This window comes from Neophocaena asiaeorientalis, unplaced genomic scaffold, assembly GCF_003031525.2.
Source record: "Neophocaena asiaeorientalis asiaeorientalis breed wild unplaced genomic scaffold, Neophocaena_asiaeorientalis_V1.1 scaffold629, whole genome shotgun sequence".
NCBI lineage: Eukaryota > Metazoa > Chordata > Mammalia > Artiodactyla > Phocoenidae > Neophocaena > Neophocaena asiaeorientalis.
In genome coordinates, this window is record NW_020175468.1 from 5,971,772 (window position 1) to 5,997,354 (window position 25,583).

General features: G+C 52.7%; 1 protein-coding gene and 1 long non-coding RNA gene across 3 annotated transcripts; one reads left to right on the forward strand and one right to left on the reverse strand.

The window, feature by feature from the left end:
• Window positions 1–3,179: 3,179 nt before the first annotated feature.
• On the reverse strand, window positions 3,180–5,449 carry LOC112415551 (uncharacterized). The gene is made up of 2 exons (XR_003006325.1): window positions 5,336–5,449; window positions 3,180–3,450 (listed from the first exon to the last, which is right to left on the reverse strand). It is a non-coding gene; the product is annotated as an uncharacterized LOC112415551 (long non-coding RNA).
• SMG9 (SMG9 nonsense mediated mRNA decay factor) lies at window positions 5,389–24,279 on the forward strand. 2 transcript variants are annotated; one of them, XM_024768607.1, is made up of 14 exons: window positions 5,389–5,531; window positions 8,186–8,341; window positions 10,573–10,647; window positions 10,736–11,000; window positions 11,078–11,175; window positions 12,679–12,791; window positions 14,987–15,098; window positions 17,876–17,971; window positions 18,374–18,459; window positions 21,119–21,225; window positions 21,911–22,018; window positions 22,188–22,316; window positions 22,607–22,751; window positions 23,760–24,279. In XM_024768607.1, the coding sequence occupies exons 2-14, from the start codon at window positions 8,192–8,194 to the stop codon at window positions 23,836–23,838; spliced, it is 1,563 nt and encodes a 520-aa protein (XP_024624375.1). In that variant the 5' UTR covers window positions 5,389–5,531; window positions 8,186–8,191; the 3' UTR covers window positions 23,839–24,279. The 2 variants fall into 2 exon arrangements, with proteins under 2 accessions (XP_024624375.1, XP_024624376.1); XM_024768608.1 differs by lacking the exon at window positions 5,389–5,531 and adding an exon at window positions 9,911–9,945 and having other exon boundaries at window positions 8,213–8,341.
• Window positions 24,280–25,583: the final 1,304 nt, after the last annotated feature.

Consider the following 25,583-nt stretch of genomic DNA (forward strand, 5'->3'; position numbering starts at 1 on the left):
AAAAATGGTAGAGATGAACCGGTTTGCAGGGCAGAAATAGAGACACAGATGTAGAGAACAAACAGATGGACACCAACGGGGTGGTGGTGGTGGTGGTGGGATGAATTGGGAGATTGGGACTGATATATATACACTAATATGTATTAAATTGATAACTAATAAGAACCTGCTGTATAAAAAATAAAGAAAATAAAATTCAAAAATATAAAAAAAAAATAAAAGGACGTGGGTTCAATTCCCAGTCTGGGTTTGGCCCGGTTCAAGTCCTGGCACGTGGGTTCAAGTTCCAATTTGAGTTGCATGGTTTCCCTATCACTCCCAGCAGCATACAAACATGCTGTCGTTCTTCCCATCTCAAAAACGGCCCACAGGGACTTTAAGCACTTTACATCCTCCACTATGTATTCACCAAACTGTAAAACATCCGGAATTCAAATCAGAGTCTTTATTTTACACATTGTAAAATAACCTGTATGTGGAAATCCTTTAAAAGTAAGTTCTTATAGAACAAACTCCTGATACATTCAACAGCAGCAAAGACTCTCACAGACCAAAGAGCTAAAGAAGGAAGACAACACAGAAGACCTGCTGTAAGATTTCATTTATATCAAGTTCAAAAGAGCAGGCACAACTCACGTATAGTAACCAGAATTAGATCAGTGGCTGCTTCTGGCGTGGGGGAGCTGACAGGGAAAGGGTCCAAGAGAAATTTCTGGGGTGTTGGAAATGTTCTCTACCTTGACCTGGTTAGTGGTTACACGATTATATATATTTGTAAAAATTCATTGACCAGTACTCTTAAGATCTGTGTCTTTTCTGCACTTAGCCACATTTAAGTTACACCTCAACAACAAAAAAGATAAAGAAAAGTAAGTACCTGTAAACTTTTCCTTATAGATTCCATATTACGATATTGAGAAGTTTCCATGACATAGTGAGACTGAGACAGGAGGGAAGGGGGCAGGACACAACCTTTAAAAGAATGACACAGGGCTTCCCTGGTGGTCCAGTGGTTAAGACTCCATGCTCCCAATGCACTAGACCTTGAGCCTCATTATACGTTTGTTGCAATACATCAGCATATGCTAAGTGACACACCCACAGGCACCATAACAGTTCTGAGGCTGACCATAAAAAGCCGAAGAGTGGGTGGTGGCCCAATTCCTGGAAATCCCCGCCCCCTCCCCAAAATATTTGGAATAATCTTCTCACTTGTTAGCCTATGAAATTATCCAGCCCATAAAAACTAACCACCCCCGCACCCCAGTGCCACTCTTGCCTTCTGAGATGGTCTGCATTCTGCCGATGGAATGTGTATCTCTCTAAATGAACTGACTTTCACTTTACTGTGGCTCGCTCTTGAATTTTCCTGAGTGAAACCAAGGACCCTCACTTGATGGCCCGTCCCTGGGACTCGCCTGGGACATGACCATCTTCTTGCACCCCATTCTCCTGCAACAAGACTGGGGGATAAGACAGCCATGTTTTCTCCATGGTGGACCCCATGTCCACCTCCAGCTACTGCTCTGTATCTCTGCTCCCTAGTCGATCACCATCTTTTTGGAACTCTGTTTCCTCGGCCCCAGTTTATCACCTCTCCTGATATTCCTGCTCCATCTCTAGGATGCTGGTCCTTTCCCCGATTCCTAAATGTGGGAGGCCCAGGGCCCAGTCTCTGCTCAACCTACTCCCTCAGGCTGGATGGTTTCAGCAAATTCCGGGGCTTTAAATGTCATCTATATATTAACAGCTTCAAAATTTAGCACACTTGTATAGTTATTGATAAAATGACAGGACATCTGAGGCTTGCTTAAAAGCTTAAAAAATAATACAGAAACTCCAGGAAAAAGTGTGCTTATATGTGCGAGAAGAAAATAGAATAAATAAGATAAGTAAAATGTGATGACTCTCCACACTGGGTGGTGGGTATGTGGGAGTTCTTTACACCAGAAAACTTTTGTGCGTGTTTTTAAATTTTCATAATGAAAAGTCAGTAAAAATTCTGTATCTACAAACCCTGGCTTCGCCCTAGTGCGACCACTTACTTGGACCACTTAAGATGTCCAACGTGCATCTCAAAGTCAAGCAGTTCAAAGCTTGCCAATTTCCCGTCAAGTCTACTCCTCCCCGTCTTGGTAAAAAGCATCACTCTTCACCCAGTGGGTCAGGCCCAAACCTTCAGGATAACTTTTAAGTCATTCCTGATTCATGCTTCGTCTCACATAACCCTCTTCCTGAGTCATCATCATCTCTTGCCCAGGGAAGAGACAGCAGCTTCCTCATCTCCTGCTTCCACTGCTGCCCAGCTGCAGCCCATTCTCCTCATGGCGGCCAGCGCTGCTTTAACTATTTTGTGCATAGATAAGAGTCACATAGTTCAAAAACATGAAAGTCTTAAGACGTTTTCCTCCACATCTACCTATAACCTTCACCCCCACAGGGAACCACTGTTACTACTTTTTGAGAATAACACTAGAGAAATCTTTATAAAACATACCTCACAACACGCTTGTCCTTGCTCACGGCCCTCCAAAGGCTTCCTGTTACACTTGTAAGTAAATTCAAAAGCTCTTACCATAGCCCACGAGACCCCATGTAACCTGGACCTCTCTACAGCTATATCCCTAAATAATTCTACCCCTTTTCCACTCTGCTCCGGTCACTCTGGTCATCTTGATAATCCTTGAACACCCAGGTCCATTCTCACTTCGGGATCTTTCCACTTACTGTTTTTCAGCATCTTCCTATGGTTCATTCCCTTACCATCTTTCAGGCTTCTGCTCAAATGTCACCTCGGAGCAGCCTTCCCTGACCACCTGTCACTCTCTGTGACCTCTGTCACTCTCAATTCCCTTATCCTGATTTTTCCAAGCATCTTTTACTTGACATCGTCTGCCCCTACTAGAAGATCCATTCCTGAAGGGCAGGTGCTCTGTCCTGGCAGATGACTAGAGTTCCATAATTCGTTCAGTAGATACAAACGAATGAATGAAGTGACCAGAGAAGTGACTTGAGAAATGAACAGATCGTTTGGCAAAGGGCTCTTAAAATTCCCAGTGCATGTACCCTTTGACTCAGCAATTCTACTTCAAACAAGACATTCTATTGATAATACTGTCATCTACATGCAGTCAGATGTACAGGATATTCATTGTGGCAAACGTCTGTAAGAGCAGAAGTTCAGAAACAACCTAAATGTTTATCAATAGGGTAATGGTTAAGTATGGTACATCCACACAACAGCACGCCATCCCATTTATATAAAAGGCAGCTCTCTGGGTGCTTGATTGCACCACTGACTCACCGCTAGGCAGGCTGCCCAATGCCAGGGAAAAAATGTGGGCTCGCCCTAGAGTGAGACAGGGTTGGGTTTGAATCCAGGCCCTGATGCCTCTTGGCCCTGGGTACTTCAGTAAGGCCCTTCTTCTCTCTCAGACTCATTTTCTGCATCTGTTAAATGAGGAGGGGAGAAGGTTACAGTGATGTATATAAAGCAGAACCCGGTATACAGTGGGCCCATGGTCCAATGCCAAGCCCCTTCTTTTCCCTTAAGTCAAATCTCCACCTCTGAGGGTTGCCCAGAGGTGAAACTGGCATTTGTGAGGCTACCCTGGGGTTGAGAAATTCAGGTAAGAAAAAGAGATTCGACCTAACAGATGAAGATGCTAAAGGGGATAATGTCAGACATAACACAAAGATGGCCTGTCATGTGCATCTCTTCCAGACACCCACAATCTTCTGGAGAATCCATAAACAACAGGACTCTCAACTCAGTCTGTGTGATGGTTGTTTTCACCCAGCCTGTGACAGCCTGGAGAAATGGTTCCACCTGCCACCTGTGCTAAGAAAATGGCAGCAGGGATGAGGCCTGGACGGGAGGGGGGCAGTTCAGACTCAGTCACTATCACTGTCATCATAAACCACGAAATAATGACAACACACAGTGCTACTATGCACCAGGCACTATTCTAGGCACTGTCACCCATTTAACTCTGCCAGTACCATCATTCAGCGCCCTCATCTCCATTGTAGCAACAGGACACAGACGCAGAGAGGTTAAGGAACTTGGCCAGGCTCAAGCTCTCAACCCCAATGCTTTGCTGTAACAGTAGCTCCAGAAGGAAACTGAGAAGCGGTGCTCTAGGAATGGAATATGGGAACCAGAGAGGAGACGGACTTTTCTTGTCTACCCCATGGACTGCTCGACTTTTGTCAGAATGTACATGTATTCCCTGTCCAAATATACTTTTGTTGTTGTTTGGCCACGCCACGCGGCATGTGGGATCTTAGTTCCCCCACCCAGGGACCACCTGTGTCCCCAAGCAATGGAAGCCGAGTCTTAACCACTGGACCTCCGGGGAGGTACCCAAATGTAATTTTAAATGAAAAATGGTAAATTCCTCACTCACCTATATATCTATGAATATATGTATATGTATATATACCCTTCTCCCTTCTCTTGAAGCATCTATCGTTCCCATTGGTAACCACCCGCTTCAGCTAAGTCGCGGAGGCCTTTGGGCTAACTGCGCATGCGGTCTCTGCGGGCCTCACTCTCCGCCCGGTATTCATCTTAGGCGTGCACAGGGTTCTCACCGCAGGCGTTTGAATTGTCGACTCTTAGCACTGTATCCCTCCTCCACCGCAGCCCCCGAAGGGTTTATACGTGCTCTGCTTCCCACCAGTCCACGTCTCACATCTCTTCAGGATCTGACCTGCCCATGTCTGCTGCCTCACCTCCCACCGCAGTGGAACTCCATGAGTCCAAGCCAGTCTGGACCTTTCTCCCGGGGTTCCCTCGCCTGGAGTGTCCTTGCCTGCCCTTCAAGGTCCAATCGTACCCGCACCCTTTCCTAAGTGATTTGATTCCCTAGCCGTCTCCCTCCACAGACCGGGATCCCTTCCAGGGCCTACGCCAGTTCTGATTCATGCCTGTGTTCTCAGCACTCACTCAGCCCGGGACACTTAAAATTCTTTCCTGCCGTCCCACCCCACCGCGTCCTGCCAACACCACAGCTGAAGCGGTACTCGAACCCAAAGCCTCCGGCGTCCCCGCCCCGCCCCGCTTCCCCAGCTTCTCTGAAAGCCCACGTACGCCCCCTGCGATGAGCACGCGTACTGAAGCGGAGTCGCCGCGCACTCCCAACTGCCCTCTGCAACCCGCCGCCTTGCTGAAGCCAACCACCTACATCAACGCATGCTCAGCTCGGCGCTCACGCTCGATTCTCGCGCGCCCAGCCTGCGGCGCATGCGCAGGGCCGGCAGCCCGCGAGACGTGATCTCGGTTCGACCCCGCGAGATCTTCTCGACTTCTTCCTCCCTCGGACCGGCCTACCTTCGGTGCCGCTTCCGGGATGCCCCCACCGGTTCTGGGTTGACCGGTACCCGTTCTATCCAGCCACGCTCCCGGGTTCCCAGGCTCCATTTACAGGCCGGTGGCTTGCAGTGGAACCTCCCCGTCCCCACCCCACCCCCGTCTCGGAGAACGCGCGCCCCCTTACGCCCCGGGAACCAATCAGCAGCCGCCTTAGGTAAGTGGCCCGCGTGCCTGCGCTAGGCTGGCGCCTCGGCGGGGGGCGGGGAACGGGGCGTGTTTCGGGGCCCGGCTCCTCCTTGACCGCTAACTGGTCGTTCGGACGCCTGGCGGTTCTGCGTAACTAAGTTCGGAGTCAAAGCAACGCGTTAAAAAGCGCGTTGCCGGGAGTGGGGTGGGCCGGAGACAGATAATGTGTATATTGGAAAAATTTCAGTTCTGGGAGACCATTTATAATGAGGGCCTGTAAACTGGCGGTAAAGTACTGCGAAATCCGTCCGATAACGTGCAGAGCCTTGGGGACACTCGTAGAGGGCCTACAAACGGATTTTTAAACAGTGGAGAGGTCCTCCAAATTCCTCTAAATATAGTGTAAATAGAAACTTAAGTTCTGGGATTCCCTATAGGAGGCCTGTTAACAGGTGCCTAATTATGCTGAAGTACCCTGAATAAAACACAGACTCAAGTTCCAGGGGAGACCCCATATAAGAGGCTGTACATATACATGTAATTGCTGGAGAGTCTTGTAGAAAAATAGTGTGAATAGACCCAAGTTCTGGGGTGGGAGTGCTCCATTAGACCATAAATACGGAGTTAGGAATTGGGAGTCTCCCCAAATAACTTGCAAATAGATTCTGGGTGATCCCCCAAAAGGAGCATGTTAAGAGATGCTTAAGTACTGAGGAAGCCCCCCAAAGAATTTGTAATAGGGGAATTTGTAATTTGTAGTTCTGGGAGGTCACCTTAAGAGTCCTGTAAATAAACGCAAGTAGACTGGCTTTATACTTTTGGGGGGGGTCCCCAGAGGAGCCTGGAAACTATTGGGAGTCCCCAAAATGCTTGTAGGTGAACTCTTAAATTCTGGGGAGCTTGCCATAGGGGCTGTAGAGTAAACTCAGATACTGTGTAAGTTCCCAGAATAACATGCATGGGAAGAAGGTCCTCATGGGTTATGTAAACAGACACATTAGTGGTGGAGCAGAATCCCTATTGAGGCAAGAAAACAGACAATTAAGTGCAGGGGAGGCCTCCAGGATAAAGTGTAAACAGAACCTTAATTGCAAGGCGGGGAGGAGTCTCGATTTCTGAGGAGGCTGTCCTTCAGGAGACTGTAAACAGTCACTTAAGTGCTGAATCAGTTTGCATAAGCATGTGTAAACTGGCCTTGCTCTCCTTTGTCTCGGAAGGCAGTCTTCCACCTAGTTTGTGGCTAGGGGAGAGGTCACGTAGAGCAGTGGGAGAGGAGCTAGACAAGCCCCTACCTGGCTAGCAAAATTACTCCTGCATCCTGTAAACAGATACTTCCGTTCTGGGGAAAGAGTCTTACACAAGGACCTCTTAATGTGACTGTACTGGGGTGGGAGGTGGAGGGATTCATAGAATGATTTGAAGGCACTTCAGAGCTAAGCAAAGGTCAGCAAACTTTTTCTGTAAAGGTCCAGAGAATAATTACTTTAGACTCTGCAGCCCATAGTATCTCTGTCTCAGCTACTCACCTCTGCCATCGTATCAAGAAGGCAGCCATAGACAACTTCTAAATTGATGGATGTGGCTGTATTCCAATAAAACTTTATTTCCGAAAACAGAAGGCAGACCAGATATGGACCCGTGAGCTATAGCAGTTGGCCTCGGAGTCCTGCAAACAGACATACTCAAGAGACGTCCCTGGAATGAAGTGTAAACAGCTGGGGAAACTCTCTAGGGGCCTATAAGCAGCTAGTTAAATGATAGAGAGTGGGTTATATAGATAACCATACATTTTATAATGTCTTAGATGTGAGACATATAATGACATATAATGACCCTGGTGAGGGACATATAATGTCCCTGGTGAGGCCTTGGAGTGTGAGGGATGGCAGACCATCAGTAATGGAAGGTGAACACACTGAAAGTAGAGGGACACCTGGTGAAAATAGGTCCTTGAATACAGGTGCCCCACCCCCACATGTGCCAGTATTGGGTAATCAAAAGGGTAGTTGTCGGACTGGGGGTCATGTTACAGATTTGTATGGAAATGCTTTGCTGCACTTTGGGAAAGAGTATGTCCCATTTTTATGTGACCTTCCCCCATGTGTTAGTATTTATGTTGAGAAAAGTGATTAACAGTTGGGAATAGTTTTGGCTACAAGAGATAGAAGGGGATTTGTTTGTCACTGCATCCAGAGATAGGCAATTTAAGGTTAATAGGGAGTCCCCGAACCTTGTGTTTTGTCTCTTATGCCTTCCTTACATTAAGCTGCCTCACAGACCTTAATGGCTGCTTGAGCTCCAGCCTCCACACCCGCATTCCTTTCAGCTAGTAGGAGGAAGGAACAAAAGGCAGGTGCCAGTGTCTGTGAAGAAAAGTTTCTGAACGCTGCCAAAACACACTTCTGGTGTCATACCGTTGGCCAGAAAGAGCTTAGTCACATGGCCGCAGCTAACTGCAGACTAGGCTGAGAAGTGTATTCTGGATAGCCAGGTATCCAGCTCAGAACTGAGGGTTTTATTTCTTTGGAAGTAGTGAGGAATGGCTATTGAGATCCTGCTGGCAGTCACTGCCACAGCCACAGAGCTCTCTTGAAAGGAAGTGCCTTCTTATAGTCCAGGGTAAGCCAGATAGAGTGGGGAGAGACTTTTTTCATCCTGGAATCAACCTCTTTCTACCCATAGGTGACCATGTCTGAGTCTGGGCACAGTCAGCCTGGGCTCTATGGGGTAGACAGGCGGCGGCGGTGGAAGGAGCCAGGCCCTGGCGGCCCCCAGAATCTCTCTGGGCCTGGCGGTCGGGAGAGGGACTACATTGCACCTTGGGACAGAGAGAGACGGGTGAGTGTCTGGGCCCAAGGGCAGCATTCATGTGTCCACTCATTCCACCAATGTTTATTGAGCACCAGCTAGGCGCCGGGCCCTCATCTAGATGCTGGGGATATAACTGTGGACAAAACAGACTGCGCTCAGAGTGATAAAGGGGCTCTCTTAGATGAAGCAGTCAGAGAAGGCCTCTCTGAACAGCTGACTTTTGAGCAGAGACCTGAAGGAGGCAAGGGGACAAGTCCTGACAGAATCTGAGTGAAGAGCATTCAAAACAGAAAGAACAGCCAATGCAAAGGCCCTGAGGCCTTTATCTGGTGTGTTCAAGGAGTAGCCAGGAGGCCAGCGTGGCTGCAGTGGATGAAGAAGGGGAAGTGATAGAAGATGAGATCAGAGAGGAAACTGGGGCCAGATCATGTGGGACCTGATAGGCCTTGGAAAGAACTTTGGATGTCACTGACTGGAATTGGCATTGGAGTTTGAGCTGAGAGGTGCCAGAAGCCCCTGTTCTCCAGAGCTGTGTCATAATAGCAGGCTTTTTGTTTATTGAGCAGGGTGCAGTGCTGGTGCTCTGCAGGGTGCTTTCCATCCTTTGGGTCTTGCTGAGCTCCTGCAGCTGTCCCATGAAGTAGAGCCTATGACAGACGCAGTTTTCACTAATGAGGAAATGAGTCTTAGAGGGGAAGGGACCTACCCAAAGTCACAAGTCAATACGCTTTGGGGCCAGGACTTGAACCCGAATCCAAGTGAGCCTCAGGCGCAGCACCACTGTGTCTGCTGTAGAGTGTCCTGGACCGGGAATCGGGAGTCGGGAGCTTCGTTGTGGGCCCGGTCCAGCCTTGCTCCTCTCCCGTGTGTAGGTGACTCACTGCCACAGCCTGCCCCCCGGGTTCTTTCTCCAGGGCCCTGCCTGCCTCTAAGGGCTGTTTATTGGTGCGGGGGGGGAGTGGAAGAAGATAATGGTTGGGACAGTTTCTGAGCCATAAAACTGCAAAAAACATGAAGGAAGTTTATTCACAGTGAGCTTGGCTCTTACTTACTCCTTCCCTTGGGCCACAGCATAAGTGACAACACGCAGTCTCTCCTCCTTCCACACACATCTTTCTGGGGTATGTTACCATCTTCCTGCACCTTCAGCTTCAGTCCCTGAACAAGCAACTCCCAGATGTCTTGTCTTTGACCCTGGCAGCCTCCTAACTGGCCAATGGACTCCTCACGTCCTCCATGTCTCCTGCTGACCTCAGCATCTTCCTGCCAATTCTCTTCCTCCCGCTGCTAGTGACAGCCCATCAGGTCTCATCCTGGTCACCCCCACGCCCATCGGGCACCAGTGCTGTACATGGTGCCTCCTGACTGTATCTCCTATCCATCCTCATCTCTTCACCCTCACCTGTTCTTTGCAAAGCACGTTCATATCCTTTGGTTTGTCCTTCGTCATAGGCCAGTGAGTGAGCAGGATTTAAATAAGTATCCTCAATATGTAGGTGAAGAAACAGACCTACTGAAGGGTCAGGACTCTCCCAGGGTTACTGAGGGTACCACAGAAGGAACAGGATTCAAACTCAGGTCTCTCCCCTTTCTTAGGCAGGTGGGGGTGAGACAGAAGAGGCATGAAGAGGGTAAGGCACGGGAATCAGTCCGCTGACTTGGCTAGCCCGGGTGGGGGCTGGGGAGCGGAGGTTGGGACAGCAGGGCTGTCAGGATAGCAGCTCTAGATGCTGTGCATCTACCACGTGCCCAGCGCTCCGTGGACGGTTTGTGAGTCCTGTCTACTTTCAGCCTCTTAACAGTCCTGTGAGGAAGGAATTCCTATCCCCATTCGCCAGGTGAGCAAACAGGCCTAAGTAAGGGCGGTTCCTTATCCGTGTTCACACAACCAACAAAAGCCAAGGCCAAGTTCAAATGCAGATGTCTCTCGCTCCAAAGCCCCAGCGCCTTCTGCCTGGGCTTGTCTAGCAAAGGCAGCTGAGTGGAGCGGCTGGCAGCGTGGTTCTGGAACCTGGCTGTCTGGCTTCAAGGCCTGGCTCCACTGCTTAATTGGCTGTGTGGCCTTGGGCAAGCCAGTTAACCTCTCTGGATCTCAGTTTTTTCATTTGAAAAATGGGGATAAAGGTATCTCTCACAGGGCTGTTGGTAGGATTGGAGGAGTTTATGTCTGAAGGCGTTTAGAATGGTTCTTGACACTTAGAGGGGTGTCCAGGGAGCTAGGGGAGCCACTCCTGAGTAACTGCCCTCCCTCACCACAGGATGGCAGCGAAGAGACAAGCACGGCGGTCATGCAGAAAACCCCCATCATCCTCTCAAAGCCTCCAGCAGAGCGGGTGAGTGGGGAAGACGCTTTGGAAGGGGCGGCTGGGAGCAGTTAGGGCAAGGATCTCTCCACTGACCGGAACCTTCTCACGCCCGTAGTCAAAGCAGCCACCGACTCCAACGGCCCCTGCCGCCCCGCCTGCCCCAGCCCCTCTTGAGAAGCCCATTGTCCTCATGAAGCCACGGGAGGAGGGGAAAGGGCCTGCAGCCACAGCGAGTGCCTCCACCCCCGAGGGCACTGCCCCACCACCCCCTGCAGCCCCTGCGCCACCCAAGGGGGAGAAGGAGGGGCAGAGACCCACACAGCCTGTGTACCAGATCCAGAACCGGGGCATGGGGACTGCCGCGCCGGCAGCCATGGACCGTGAGTTGGGGCCGGGCGGGATCTGGTTGGGAGCCGGAACCCCCTCGCACAGACCCTCAGCACGCTCTTGTCTGCAGCTGTCGTGGGCCAGGCCAAACTGCTGCCCCCAGAGCGCATGAAGCACAGCATCAAGTTGGTGGATGACCAGATGAATTGGTGCGACAGTGCCATTGAGGTACTGGGGGGCCAGGGCTCTCTCCCTGCTCGACCTTCTCTGGGTCCCACACCCTCACCTCCTCCCCGCCCCCCACCTCCTTGGCAGGCAACACCAGACTAGACAGCTTTCGGGCAATGGCAGCAATGAGAGGATGGATCAGAAAGTTCTCACCTAGCTGGGCTGAATTTCATTGGCTTACACTAGCTCAGCTGTGCTGGTTGTTAAAATGCTGAAATACTTTGATACTGGTTGGCAAAGAGGGACCCATTACCACCGCAGAGGCCCTGGGATCTCCTGCCCGCTCTCGCACGCAGCAGGGCAGCCTCCTGGGCCTGCTCCAGTCCTCCTCCTGATTGGTCAAGACCCATGCAGTACCAGTGTGAACTGTTTTGAATGTTAGCCCCCGGAGGTTCCGCCTCCATCCCAACAGCCCTCACTGTAGTCCACACCTCACACCTCTGGACCATCATATCTACTTCCAGTGTCCCAGTCTTCATTTTCCCCCGTCCTGTTTTTTCCCTCCCAGGCTTGTCACATTACTCAGATTCTCCCAGGTATGCTCCCTCTCCTTCTCCAACAGCTTGGATTTACTAACAACATACCAGGCCCATCTGTTACCACTCTCATATTGATATCAACTGGGAAGCTTTAAAAAAAAAAAAAAAAGAGCCGCTGTCCAGGCCCTGCTATAGAGCGCTTACCCACAAATCCCCAAACGTGGATCGTATAACTGAGGAACTGATTTGTAGTTTTGTTTAATTTTAATTAATTTAAATTTAAGTAGCTACATGTGGTCAGTGTCTACCATATTGAACTGGGCTAGCCCTCGATATTCTGCTTTAGTGGGTCTAGGGTTCAGCCCAGGATTAGAGGGGGTTTTTTTAGAGCTCTCCAGATAATTCTGAGGTGTAGCAGCCACATTAAGGACATGACTGTTTTCCTTGAGGAGTGTCTCTTATGCCCCCTGGTGGTGAAAATCAGCAGAGCTGGCAGCCCAGAGGTGAAGATCTCAGGATTCTGTAGGACTCTTAAATCCCACAGACAGAGCCAGGATGGGCTGCCTCCCTTCCTGCTTACTGCTGCCTTTATCATGCTTTCCCATGTTTTCGCAACCTGCCTGAAGCCCAAAGCCTCCCAGGAGTCTGCTCCAGTGGCCCTCAGTTACCCAGTCCTGGCTTCTTCCACCCATCCTTTTGTTCCTATGCCTCTCCCCTTCTCCCCAAAATCAGGCACCCCTTTTCCTCTGTGTTCCAGCCACTCTGACTTCCTAGTACCTTCTTGACCAGCGAGGCTCTTTTCTGCTTTGGAGCTCTCACAAATGCTGTTCTTTGTGCCCAGAACGTTCCATATACCCCCCTTCCCCCGCCCTTTGCCCAGTTGAGGGGATTTGGAGCACAAACGTTTTTCTTTATCTCTGAGAAGGTAGGTGGGCAAGCCATGGAAGTCTTTAGGGCCCCTTCCTCACTCCCACTCCATCAACCGACAGAGTTTTGAGGGTCTCATTCCTGCCTCTTCCCGCAGTACCTGTTGGATCAGACTGATGTCTTGGTGGTTGGTGTCCTGGGCCTCCAGGGGACAGGCAAGTCCATGGTTATGTCGTTGTTGTCAGCCAACACTCCTGAGGAGGACCAGAGGTGAGGGGGACATTGGGTCTGCAAGGGAGGTGGCACCCACCTAGGTCAGGGAAGGGTGGGCCTGGATATTGCAAGTGGTGTTTGGTGTTCCCCTACCTTGACCTCAATGTCTCTGTCAGACGAGGATGATGACCAGTCTGGACCAAACTTTCGTGTAGCTCCAAGGACACCAATCCTGTACCTCCCTCCCTCCCTTCCTTCCTCGTTCCAGCAAATGGTACAGGACCAGCCAGGAGCTGGCATGGCGTATCCATTAAGTCTTTGGATTTAGGTTCACCCCAGTCTCAGCCCTGCCGCTCACCTGCTGGCTGGTCTTGGGCAGGTCCCTTCACCTCCTGGTATCTCACTTTCTCATCTGTAAAGTGCGTTTTTGGAGGATGAGACAAGATCGGGAAGGCAAAAGTTAACAAGAACTTGGCACAGAGCGAGTGCTCACAGGATGTGGCTGATGTGGCCTGGGACAAGAGACCTGGGTGAAGGGCGTGGGTTCTAGACCAGCCTCGGTCCTGCCTTGCTGAGTAAGGACAGGGTATGATTGTGAAGGTAAAGGAGGGAGTCCTTTGGGGGAGGAGGGAGCTTGAGCACTAGAGCCCCAAACTGAGGGCAGGGAAGGAAAGAGGGAAAGGCAGGGATTGGGGAGTAAGGTAGGGAACACAGACAGTCTAATTAGGGAAGAATCAAGATGGGGGGTGAGCAGGAGTTGTGGCCACTTAGGGTTATCTTAAAGCGTAGGAGTTTGGTTTTTATAAAGTCGGTGATGTCACCCTGGACACCATGGATGGGCCTCAGGGGTCCATGAACCCCCGAATGGTATATGCAGGATTCTACACACATTGACAGTCAGGCTTCTCTTCTAGGGAAAGTGTCCATAGTTCCCACCAGCTCTCAGAGGGGCCTGAGGGAAACCCGGAACAGGTTAAGAACCCCTGTGGTGAGAACATACATCACCAGACCCCGAGCTGCAGCGCCCCGCCTCCCAGGTCGGCTCCGTGCCCACGCTTCTCCGCTCACTCATGACTTCAGCCCAACTGGGCTCCGCTCTGGCACGGCTGCAGCTCTCTTGGCTGGCATCCTTTCCATCTCAGCTTCCACCCCCAACTAGCAAAACTTCCCTGTGGCTGTCAGCTCAGACACTTGAGCTAGAATCCTGTCGGCCTAATGTGTCCTTCTGAGGCAGGTCCGCCTGTGACATGGCAGACATTGGTACCAACTCTTGGCATCAGGTCTCATAAGTTTTACCTCCTAATTATCTTGAGAATTCATCTGCTCCTCTCCTCCATGCCCATCTCCTGGTCCAGGCCACTGCCATCTCCCCTGGAGGAGGCCAGGAGCCTCCTAACTGGTCTCCCTGCTTCAGTTCAACAAATATTTATTGGGTGTTTACCACGGGCTAGGCCCTGTCCTGGGTGCTGGGGCTACAACAGTAAACAAAAGTGGCAAAAATCTCTGTCCCCGTGGGGCTTGCATTTTAATGGGGAGCTAGTAAACAAGCACATTAGAAGATGATAATCAAACAGGAAGGGGTTATAGGGAGGTGGCTGGGGCCAGGTTACTGTACAAATCAGCTGGTCAAGGGGCCATTTGAGAACAAGCAGACGCTGAGGAGGGGGAGCAGGGAAAGCGCTCCAGTCAGGGTAAGAACTGGGAGCCTGGATGCCCCGTACCCTCTCACCATGGGGTGGAGAGTATTCAGTGCTGTGTGTCCCATACCTGGCACATGGCGGATACACTTGATAATTAATAGCTAGCTATTTTATATCGTCGTGTATCAGGCACTCTTTTAAGCACTTTATGTATATTAACCTCACAGTCACTCTGAGAGATTGAGACTATTGTTGTCCCCGTTTTACAGACGAGGAAACTGAGGAGAAAGAGATTAAGGAACTTACTCAAAGCCACACAGCCAGGAAGAGGCAGAGCTGGGGTTTGAACCCCAGCAGTGCAGCAAAGTCCTTGCTCTTAAACACCTCAGTCTATTGATTTTGTTAAGACTTAACAGGTCTGCCTATGGGTAGGGGTAGGGATGAAGTCATGTGATATAAAACACAGCCCCCTAGGCAGCAGGGGCCATGAATGGAAGGCTTTGCGGGCAGGCGGGGAATCACATCTCATGGTCTCCCACACAGGGCCACACTCCCGAGGCGGCAAAGGCCAAGAACCTGACCTCTAATGCCCCCACCTGCTCCTTTCCACAGGGCCTATGTCTTCCGGGCCCAGAGCGCCGAAATGAAGGAACGAGGGGGCAACCAGACCAGTGGCATTGACTTCTTTATTACCCAGGAGCGGATCGTTTTCCTGGACACGCAGGTGCTGACCCCCACTCACCCCACCCTGCTGCGTGCAGCACTCAGCTTCATCCCCAAATGTGTTTAAGCCAGAACCTTGCTTGGATTCCATGGGGCTTCAGCCGAGCCACGGACATGCTAGTACCTTTGGGCAAGTTGTGTCTCTTTTTGGCCCTTAGTCTCCTCTTGTCAGATTTCACCCCCTCTCCACTCCCATCCATCGTGTACACAGGAGCCTAAAGAATCTTATAGCACAGCAGTTGGAAGTGTGGGCCCTGGAGTCAGTCTACAGCCAGAGCTGGCCTTTAAGTAAGTTTTAACCCCCCCACCTCCATTTTTTCATCTGTAAATGGGGGTGACAGTTTTCTCAGCTTCATAGGAGGGTTGTAGGGAGTCAGTGGAACAGTCCAGGCAGAGTGCTGGGCACGGGATGGTGCGTGGTGAGCCTTCAGGCGCCTCACTGTCACAAGAGCTGGCCTGTCCTGCGTTACCTGGCAGCTTTCCTCAGCTTCTCCAAGATCCCTGTTCCTTAGCTAGGCAGCCGGGGCCTGTGCGGCTCGCCTGTCAGACTCCCTGGACTCCCCTCTCTGATGTAGACACCGGCCCCACCACACACACCTCCAGGCCTTGCCATAGTCTCGCTCCTGAGCTCTGCGACCTTGGCCAAGTTGTTTAACGTTTCCACTCCTTGGTTTTCTTAAGTGGGAAAAACAACATTACCTCCCTCGTGGGGTTTCTGTGAGGTGTCAGTGAATTAACACAGGTAAAGTCCTGGCATGAAGTGGGTTCTCAGTACTCTTGGCTGTCAGCATCGTCACCATTAGAACAGTCTCTCTCCCCTTGCTTTGTTGCTTGGCTATTGCCTTCTCCTCCCTGAAGACTCCGCAGGGGCATTGCCTCCTCCCGGAAGCCTCCCCCTCCTCTGAGCGCCCACCAGCGCCCATGTGCACCCATGTGCACCTCCCAGCGCAGCACGTGGCTTACCACAATCTGTTCTTGCATTCTGTGCCCGCTCCTATCCGGTCTGCAGCTCCTCAGGGTTAAGAATCTGCCTGCCAGTGCAGGGGACAGAGGTTTGAGCCCCAGTCCAGGAAGATCCCACATGCCGTGGAGCAACTAAGCCCGTGTGCCACAACTACTGAGCCTGCGCTCTATAGCCCTCGAGCCACAACTACTGAGCCCATGTGCCACAACTACTGAACCTGTGCTCTAGAGCCCGCGAGCCACAACTACTGAAGCCCGTGCACCTAGGGCCCGTGCTTCATAAGGAAGCCACCACAACAAGAAGCCCGCGCACCACAAGGAAGAGTAGCCCCCGCTCACCGCAACTAGAGAAAGCCCACGAGCAGCAATGAAGACCCAATGCAGCAAGCAAACAAGCAAGCAATAAATGAATGAATGAATGAATGAAAAAAGACAGAATGGAACACTGCAGTGTTTGGGGTTTTAGAAAGTGAGCCATTGGATTGACGAAAAAGGAAAGAGGAAAGCCTCTGCCTTTTTTTTTTTGTGGTATGCGAGCCTCTCCCTGCCGCGGCCTCTCCCATTGCGGAGCAACAGGCTCCGGACGCGCAGGCTCAGCAGCCATGGCTCAGGGGCCCAGCCGCTCCGCGGCATGTGGGATCTTCCCAGACCGGGGCACGAACCCGTGTCCCCTGCATCGGCAGGCGGACTCCCAACCACTGCGCCACCAGGGAAGCCCCAAGCCTCTTTCTTAAAGTTAATTCCATCCAGGGCAGGAAGAAGTGGATAGATGAGCCACTAATTTAGCCTTTTGTATTTTTAGTGGGATGTTCCTTTAAGAAAAGGTGATGAGCTCACAGATGGCTCTTGTACACCCACTGATGCAGTTCTTTGTTTGTTTTGGCTGTGTTGGGTCTTAGTTGCTTCGTGCTGGGTTTCTCTAGTTGCAGCGAGTAGGGGCTACTCTTCGTTGCGGTGCGTGGGCTTCTCATTGTGGTGGCTTCTCATTGTGGAGTACGGGCTCTAGGCGTGTAGGCTTCAGTAGTTGCAGCACTCAGGCTCAGTAGTTGTGGCACACGGGCTTAGTGGCTCCACGGTATGTGGGATCTTCCCAGACCAGGGCTCAAACCCGTGTCCCCTGTACTGGCAGGCGGATTCTTAACAACTGTGCCACCAGGGAAGCCCTGATGCAGCCTTTTAAATCCTCACTAGTCTTCACATTAATCATTGTTATTTGACCTGAGTGATTATCCTAGTGAAGTTTTGAAAGCATTTGATACTTTTTGTTGTTGTTGTTTTGCGGTACACGGGCCTCACTGCTGTGGCCTCCCCCGTTGCGGAGCACAGGCTCCAGACGCGCAGACTCAGCGGCCATGGCTCACGGGCCTAGCCGTTCCGCAGCATGTGGGATCCTCCCGGACCGGGGCACGAACCCCTGTCCCCTGCATCAGCAGGCGGACTCTCAACCACTGCGCCACCAGGGAAGGCCTGACAGCATTTGAAACAACAAAATAAGGGTGTCGCAGGGACATGACTCATTCAAGTGGATGTTCGATTTTCCAGCACTAGGAGTGCTCTTCTGGGGCACGGAGCACTTGGGAGCAGTGGGGACTTGTGAGAGGGCTGGGGAAAGTGTGTCGGCTTTGAAACTCTTTTTCTGTCACCCCTCCTCTCACTGACTAGTTCTTTCCTAATTAGAAACTGCCCGTGTACCTGACATTATTTTGTCCTGAGAGGTGATGTATCTGCAGTCATTGGGTGGAACTTGGGTGGCCGTGTCCCCTGGGATCCTGACCCACGGCCCTTCCCTGGCACCTTGTTGTCTTCCTGCTCCAGCCCATCCTGAGCCCCTCCATCTTGGACCACCTCATCAACAACGACCGCAAGCTGCCTCCAGAGTACAGCCTGCCCCACACCTACGTGGAGATGCAGGTGAGGGGGCCGAGCCAGGCCTGGTGGTCCAGGATGGAGCGCTAGTGGATACGGATTAGGCTAGTTTCTGCTTCATAAGAGCCCTGGGTACCCCAGAGCTGGAGGGAGAGGACGGCACCAAGAGTCAGACCTGACTCAGCCCCTGGCTCTGCCTCTCGGCAAAATCATCCCCCCTTCAAGCCTCCGTATCCGCCTGTGTAAAAAGGGGCTGATCATTGCCACCTGGCCCATTTTAGGGATGGCCTGGAAGGGAGGTGCCAGTGCAATCTGGGCGCATAGTAGGTGCTTATAGGCTCAGAGGCGCTTTTGCCCTGCGGCCCCCTCAGCTGAGTCCTGAGATCAGGGACCTCAGTCTGGGCTGAGGGGACCTTCAACTCTGTCGTCCCTTCCTGCCCCCCTCAGTCACTCCAGATCGCTGCCTTCCTCTTCACGGTCTGCCACGTGGTGATTGTCGTCCAGGACTGGTTCACGGACCTCAGCCTGTACAGGTGAGGCGCTGTCGGGAGTGGAGCCAGGCTAGGGACGGGGGCTCCAAGACTCAGCCACTTGCCCAGCTCTCACCACTTCCACACAGCAGCCACAGGGACCCTTTGACAACGTGCGTTGGAGAGGATCACTGCCACCTAATCCTCTCTCAGCACACATACACACTTACCACACTCCACGGACTGTGCACATCGCTCAGAGTAAAATTCAGGGTCCTCCCCATGCATGGCTAACAGAGTTCTACATGATGTGGTCCCAGTCACTGCCCCGACCTCCCCCAGCACTTGCCTCACGCCTTCCATCAGAGGTGTGGTGGCCCCACGGCTGTCCCTCGTGGCGCTTAGGGCCTCTGCATGCCTCATCTCTCGGCTGGAAACACTCTCCCCGCGGCTGCCAGGCCCCCTCCCTCATGTCCTTCACGTCCCCCTGAGGCCTCCCTAACCTGCTAACTGCCTCTCCTGTGACTCTCCCGCTCTTACCCTGCTGTGTTCTCCTTCACTGCACGTATCACTCCCTGACAGGATGGTGTGGACCTTTTTATGGTCTTGTCTCCCTCGTTAGAATGTAAGCCCCAGTGGCTCACACAGTGCCTGGCACAAGGTGGATATTTAACAAGTTTGTTGAATAAATAGCACGCTGAGGAACTGCTCCTTAGAGCCTCGTGGTCCATCTCCAGGCGTAGGTGCCATTCCCGTGGGTCCCTGTTGGGCAGGGAAGGGAGGGAGTCAGGATCTGGCAGGAGTACTGCCTGAAGCAGCTGGAGGTTCCAGAAATGCCCCCAGATGGGACTGGCTCCAATCCTCTTGGCCTCAGGCCCCAGGAGGTAGCTATGGGGAGGCCAGCAGCCCTGGGCATGGGGCCCAGACAGACAGATGGAAGGAACGGGAGCTTGTGGGGAGGGGAGAGCCGAGCTGAAGGAAGCAGATGTCTCCGGAGTCAGGCAGCCCTGTGTTTGAATCCCAGTACTTGTTAGGCGAGCGGTTGCTTTTTCCACACTTCCTCATAGGCAAACGGTGTCCTGCAGATGAAGTGAGTTAAAGAATGTAAAGCATTCAGCACAGCACCTGGTGCCTAGTAAGCAGTAGATTAAGTGGGAGCTTAAGGTTTGTGTTAGTAGCTCTGGGGATGGGTGGGAGCTGAGGGTCTGGCCAACAGTAAAAAAACAAGCTGCTGGGGGAGCCGGCTGTTGTGACCAGATCTAAGTGACTTAATTCTGAAACACCCCCTCCTACCACCATCGTCTGTTGGAATTCATTCAAAAGACAAATATATTGGACATTTACATAGGCTGGTCTCTGTCCTGGGCTCTGGGGATACAGGTGTGAACAAACAGGTAACACAGGCTGCCCTGTGGAGTTCACATTGTGGTGGGGTGTGGCCTCAGGCTGGCCCTTGCAGAGCCTCGGTTTTAAGCCAGAGTCTACAGGTGGCCTCCCCAGAGCAGGTGAATCCCTGGAAATTGTGGATACCATATTTGTGGCCCGATTTAGGGACGGCCTGGAAGGGAGGTGCCAGCGCAGTCTGGGCACATAGTAGGTGCTTATAGGCTCAGAGGCCCTTTTGCCCTGCGGCCCCCTCAGCTGAGTCCTGAGATCAGGGACCCCAGGCTGGTCTGAGGGAACCTTCAACTCTGTTGTCCCTTCCTGCCCCCTCAGTCACTCCAGATTTCTTTGTGTACGTGTCCGTACGAGAAGAAGGGCCATAGTTTATCAGATCCCGTTAGCCCTTATCTCAGGTTTATTTTATTTACTTTTATATATACTTCTATATATTTGGAAGAATTACTTTAAAATAGCATAAACTGAAAACTTATATCCATACAAAAACCTGCACAGCTTTATTCGTAATTGCCAAAACCGGGGGCAGCCAAGATGTCCTCTGGTAGATAAACGGATAAATAAGTTGTGGTACATCCACACGATGGAATATTATTCATTGTTAAAAAGAGATGCACTGTCAGGCCATGGAAGACATTGGAGGAGCCTCAGATGGAGATTATTAAGTGAAAGAAGCCAATTTGAAAAGGCTTCATACTGTATGATTCCAACTCTGTGACGTTCTGGAAAAGGCAAAACTATGGAGACCAGTAAAAATATCAGTGGCTGCCAGGGTTGGGAGGGGGAGGGAGGGGTGAATAGGTGGAGCAGGGAGGATTTTTAGGGCCCTGAAACTACTCGTGTGATGCAGGTGGTGGGTTTATGTGGTGTTTGTCAAAACCCATAGAACATACACCACCAGGAGGGAACCCTAATGTAAGCCATGGACGTCGGGTGGCAACGGTGTGTCACTGGAGGGTCATCGGGATGTTGCCAAGCGGGAAGGCTGTGTGTTGGGGCGGGGGGGGGTCCGTGGGAATTCTCTTTGCTTTCCACTCAGTTTTGCTATGAACTTAAAACTCCTCTAAAAAGTAAAGTATTTTTCTTGATGGCATAAACTCGTTAAAAAAATACATACGTGTTGACATGGGTCCATGGATCAGTGTCTGAGAGGGCTGTCTCTGGGTTCCCTAAAACTGTGTGAGGAATATGGTGTGTATGTGGCATTTTTCTGAGTGTGGCTGTAGCTTTAATCAGATCTGTGAAGGGAGCCCCCTCCTTCCCCAGGCTGTGGGATATGGGGGGGCCGGAGGCAGAGCACCAACCTGTCACCCCAAACCCCAAGGTTCCTCCAGACAGCAGAGATGGTGAAGCCCTCCACCCCGTCCCCCAGCCATGAGTCCAGCAGCTCGTCAGGCTCCGATGAAGGCACTGAGTACTACCCACACCTGGGTGAGAGGCATTCCGGGGGCTGCACTGGTGGGCAGGGGAGAGTGGGGGGTGGAAACCGGGAGTACTCTGGGGAGGGGGCGCTGGGAGGAGCACCTGTGGGGGTTGTGAGGAGAGTCAAAAAGGATTAGCTGCCACTTCCTCTGAGGGGCCCCCTGGCCATCAGGGCGTGACCCCCGAGTCCAGCTCTGGCCCCTCGATCAGAATGGGAGCCCCTTGGGGGCAGGACCGTAGTCTGCCTGTTTCTGGGTCCATGGCATGGGGCTCAGGGAGTGAGTGTGGTGTCGGCCCCAGTGGCGCCACACACCCTGTTCACCCTGCTTGGGCCCCTACTCGTGCATCCCTGGTCCGCTCTGTCCTTGCCCTGCGCTCTGACGCACTGCTCCTCTGCAAAGATCCGGCTTGTTTATGACACCCCAGGCAGGGTCTTCCCTGCTTCCTCCACCTGGCCCAGCCCCTGGTCTTTCTGCCAGGCTCCTGGCGACTTCCTGAGGGCAGAAACCAGCTCTGACTCATTTCTCTGGGTCCCCAGCGCTGCCCAGCACAGGGCCTGGTACTAAAGGGAAGTTACTTATGTAAATACAAGTGATCTGAGCTCAGGGGCAGGGCCGGTCTTTGGTGTGAGAGTGGCGAGTGGCAGTGGCGAGCTCGAGCAGCACGGGAGCTCGGCCTCTCCTCCCACCCGCAGTCTTCCTGCAGAACAAAGCTCGCCGGGAGGACTTCTGCCCTCGGAAGCTGCGGCAGATGCACCTGGTGATCGACCAGCTCATGGCCCACTCCCACCTGCGGTACAAGGGTGAGGGCCCCCAGCCACCCCCAAGCTGGCCAGCGGCCTTCTGGCTCCCAATCCAGTCCCAAAGCCCCGGCCCCCAGACCCGTCCCCTGACGCCCGCTTGACCACCCCGCGCATACCTCCCCCGGGCCTGCAGCACTGTGCCTGCAGCCTCACGGGTTCCCTCCGCCAGGTACGCTGTCCATGTTACACTGCAACGTCTTCCCTGGGCTCCCACCCGACTTCCTGGACTCCGAGGTCAATCTGTTCCTGATGCCCTTCATGGACAGCGAGGCAGAGAGTGAAACCCCCCCAAGAGCAGGTACGGTTCCGCCTCGAGGGCATCTGGTCCGTAGGGAGACACAGGCTGCCCCGGTCCGGGGGTGACAGGGACCCGCCCTGGTCTGAGGGGAGACGCAAGCCTGTCCCTAAGGTGCACAGACCCTTCCTTCCGTAGGAGCGTGTTTCCGAGTCATGGAAGGACGGGGGGACCTGGGCCGGGGCTGAACTCAGAGGCGCTCCTGGCAGGCCAGGATTCTGTTGATGGGGAGGAAGGGCCTCTCTCGGCGGGTTGTCCCCCTTCCCCTCCCCTCCTAACTTCTGACTTTCCAGGACCCAGTTCCAGCCCCCTCTTCTCCCTGCTCCCTGGGTACCGAGGCCATCCCAGCTTCCAGTCCTTGGTGAGCAAGCTCCGGAGCCAGGTGATGTCCATGGCCCGGCCGCAGCTGTCACACACGATCCTCACCGAGAAGAACTGGTAAGCGCTCGGCAGAGGAGTCAGTGTGAGGACCCCACCTCGACCGTGTTGAGGGTCTCGGAGGTCTCTCCACACCTCAGCTTCCCTTCCTGGAGCACTGATGAGTGCTACCATCTTGTTGCTGTTCCATGTGATTTTGAATCCCAATCAGCCGGGAGGGTGTAGATCTTGTCACCAGTTTTACTAGTGGGGAGGTTCAGGCTCAGAGAAGGAAGTGTTACGTAACAAGGTCATGCACTGTGGTTGGGTGTCACTTGACTGCAAGGAGTAGGGCCAGTGAGCTCAGTCCAGTTTAAAGATTTATTCTGAGGCCCTGAGTGCAGAGAGCATAGCTGCACCGGAGAGGAAAGCGGAAAGCTGTCGGGAACCACAGGAGCCGCGTCCTCCAGGCCCCCCTCCCCCCACTAGCCCCCTCCACTGGGAGCCTCTGCCTCTGGCTTTCTCCACCTTCCTTCACAAAGCCCTGCGCTGCCTCCCCAGCCCCGACTCTACGTGGCTCTCTATGCCCAGAGCCCACAGCAGTGCTGCCACAGACCCGGGGCTGCCTCATCTCATTTTCCAGAGAAACAGAAACTTGAGAAGTAGCTGCAGCTTGGCTCCCCTGGGTCTGTCTGCAGTCGGCTGTGGGCAGAAGGGGCAGGGAGTGCAGACACAGCAGGAAGCCACTCTGGAGCTCTGTTTCTCTCTTTGGTCTAAACCAGGGCCCAGCGGGGAGGGGAGAATTTGGGAGGTGGGAGGGTTATGCAGCTGCTTGACATTTCTGATCATCACAAGACTCTGGAGGGATATAGAGATAGACCCCTACCCACAAAGGCCAGCACTGAGTGGAGCGGGAAGCAGTTTGGGCCCAGAGGTGGGCGCTCGAGGACTTCACCTTCGCTTCCCCTGGGGGAGGCGAGGGGATCAGGCCACCTAGCATCGGTGTTGGCATCTTCCCTGCATCCCAGGCGTTACGATCATGCGGGGGCCACAGCCAGGGCAGCTCTGACTGTTGACCTCCCCTCACAGGTTCCACTACGCCGCCCGGATCTGGGACGGGGTGAAAAAGTCCTCCGCCCTGGCCGAGTACAGCCGCCTGCTGGCCTGAGGCCAAGGGGAGGAATGTCTCGCAGAGAACCCCCTTCCGGGCCCCCAGTGGATGGCGAGGGGCACCCACGTCCTCTCCCCGCGGGGCGGAGAGCGGCAGCAGGCCTGATGGACAAGGGACCGTGACTTCCTCACCCGGAGACACGAGGTGTCCAGGGCCGGTCCCCCATCCTCAAGGGAGCGTTGTTCAGGGGGTGACTTTGAGATCCCGCCCCCAGCCTGGACGAGGTAGCCCATCATCAGCCCCCACAGGGACAGGTGGCGGGAGGAGCCTGAGTGGTCACCAGGAAGCCCAGGCTCCGTGTCAGCCTCCCTCTGCAGGGACAGGAGCAGCAGGTCCCTCTGCCCTGACTCCAGGCCCCTGCCTGGAAGGTGAGGCAGGGTCTGGGAGCTCTTTATTGGGGCAGATCTGGTGGCTGGAATAAAAACAGTCATGCAAGCCTGTTCTGGCGCTCATCTTCTTCCCCCTCCCCAGCGTGCTGTCCTGGAAATCCCCCTGTTCTGGGTCCCAGCCCTTGGGGGCAGGTTAGCCATGGCCTCCCATTGGAGCCTGAATGAACTTCCCGTGGGCACATCCACTGTAGGTCAGAGAGTTGCCACGGGTGGTTAAAGACCAGTCTTTGCTACGGAGGAAGCCTCTAGAAAGGGGTATTCTATTTCCTGGGGTGATATCAAGCCTCCCGTCTCTGTGTGCCATGGAGAGGAAGGTACAGGGCCCTCGTTTTCTGCTCACTTGAAGACGGTGCCTTCCCTTTGGTTAAATGCAATGCCTAACTCAATTCGTTAAAAAATAGAACACGTCCTTCGTTAAATACAGTTAGTCAATATAGTATACTGTCACTCAGTATCCACAAGGGATTGGTTCCAGGACCCCCCGTAGATACCAAAATCCTTAGATGCTCAAGTCCTGTATATTAAACAGTACAGTATTTGCATGTAACCTACGCACATCCTTCCATCTACTGTAAGTCATCTTCTAGACTAGTTAAAAAACCTAATCCATGGGCTTCCCTGGTGGCGCAGTGGTTAAGAATCCACCTGCCAATGCAGGGGACACGGGTTCGTGCTCCGGTCCGGGAAGATCCCACATGCCGCGGAGCGGCTGGGCCCATGAGCCATGGCCGCTGAGCCTCCGCGTCCGGAGCCTGTGCTCCGTAATGGGAGAGGACACGACAGTGAGAGGCCCACGTACCGCAAAAACAAACAAAAAAGCCTAATCCACCAGTCAGTGCTGTGTAAATAGTTGTAAATACAACGTAAATGGTATGTAGATAGTTGCCAGCACTTGGAAAAGTCAAGCTTTACTGTTTGGAACTTTCTGGAATTTTTTTTTCAAATATTTTCAATCCAAGTTTGGTTGAATCCACGGATGTGGAACCCTCGGATACAGAGGGCCAACTATACTTCCCCTTAGTCAAAACAGGTTCTACCCTTGTTCAAATGCTCATATGTTATCCTTACACATGATGTTACCCTTGCACGTGGTGGCTTCCTTCCTCTCTAAACCTCAACTGCTCTTGCTGAGAAATGGTCCCTCCCTTTAATCCAGAACCTACCCTCAATTAAATACACCATACAGTTCAATGTAGTACCTATCCTCACCTGCTCAGTTAAATATGGTACATCATCCTAATTTAGTGTTTCCCAAAGTATGTCTCCAGATTGGTCTGTTCACCACACCCTAATCCCAAACTAGTCCTGGCCCTCAAATCATACCACTCCACCCTTCAGTAAAGCAGTTAGTTC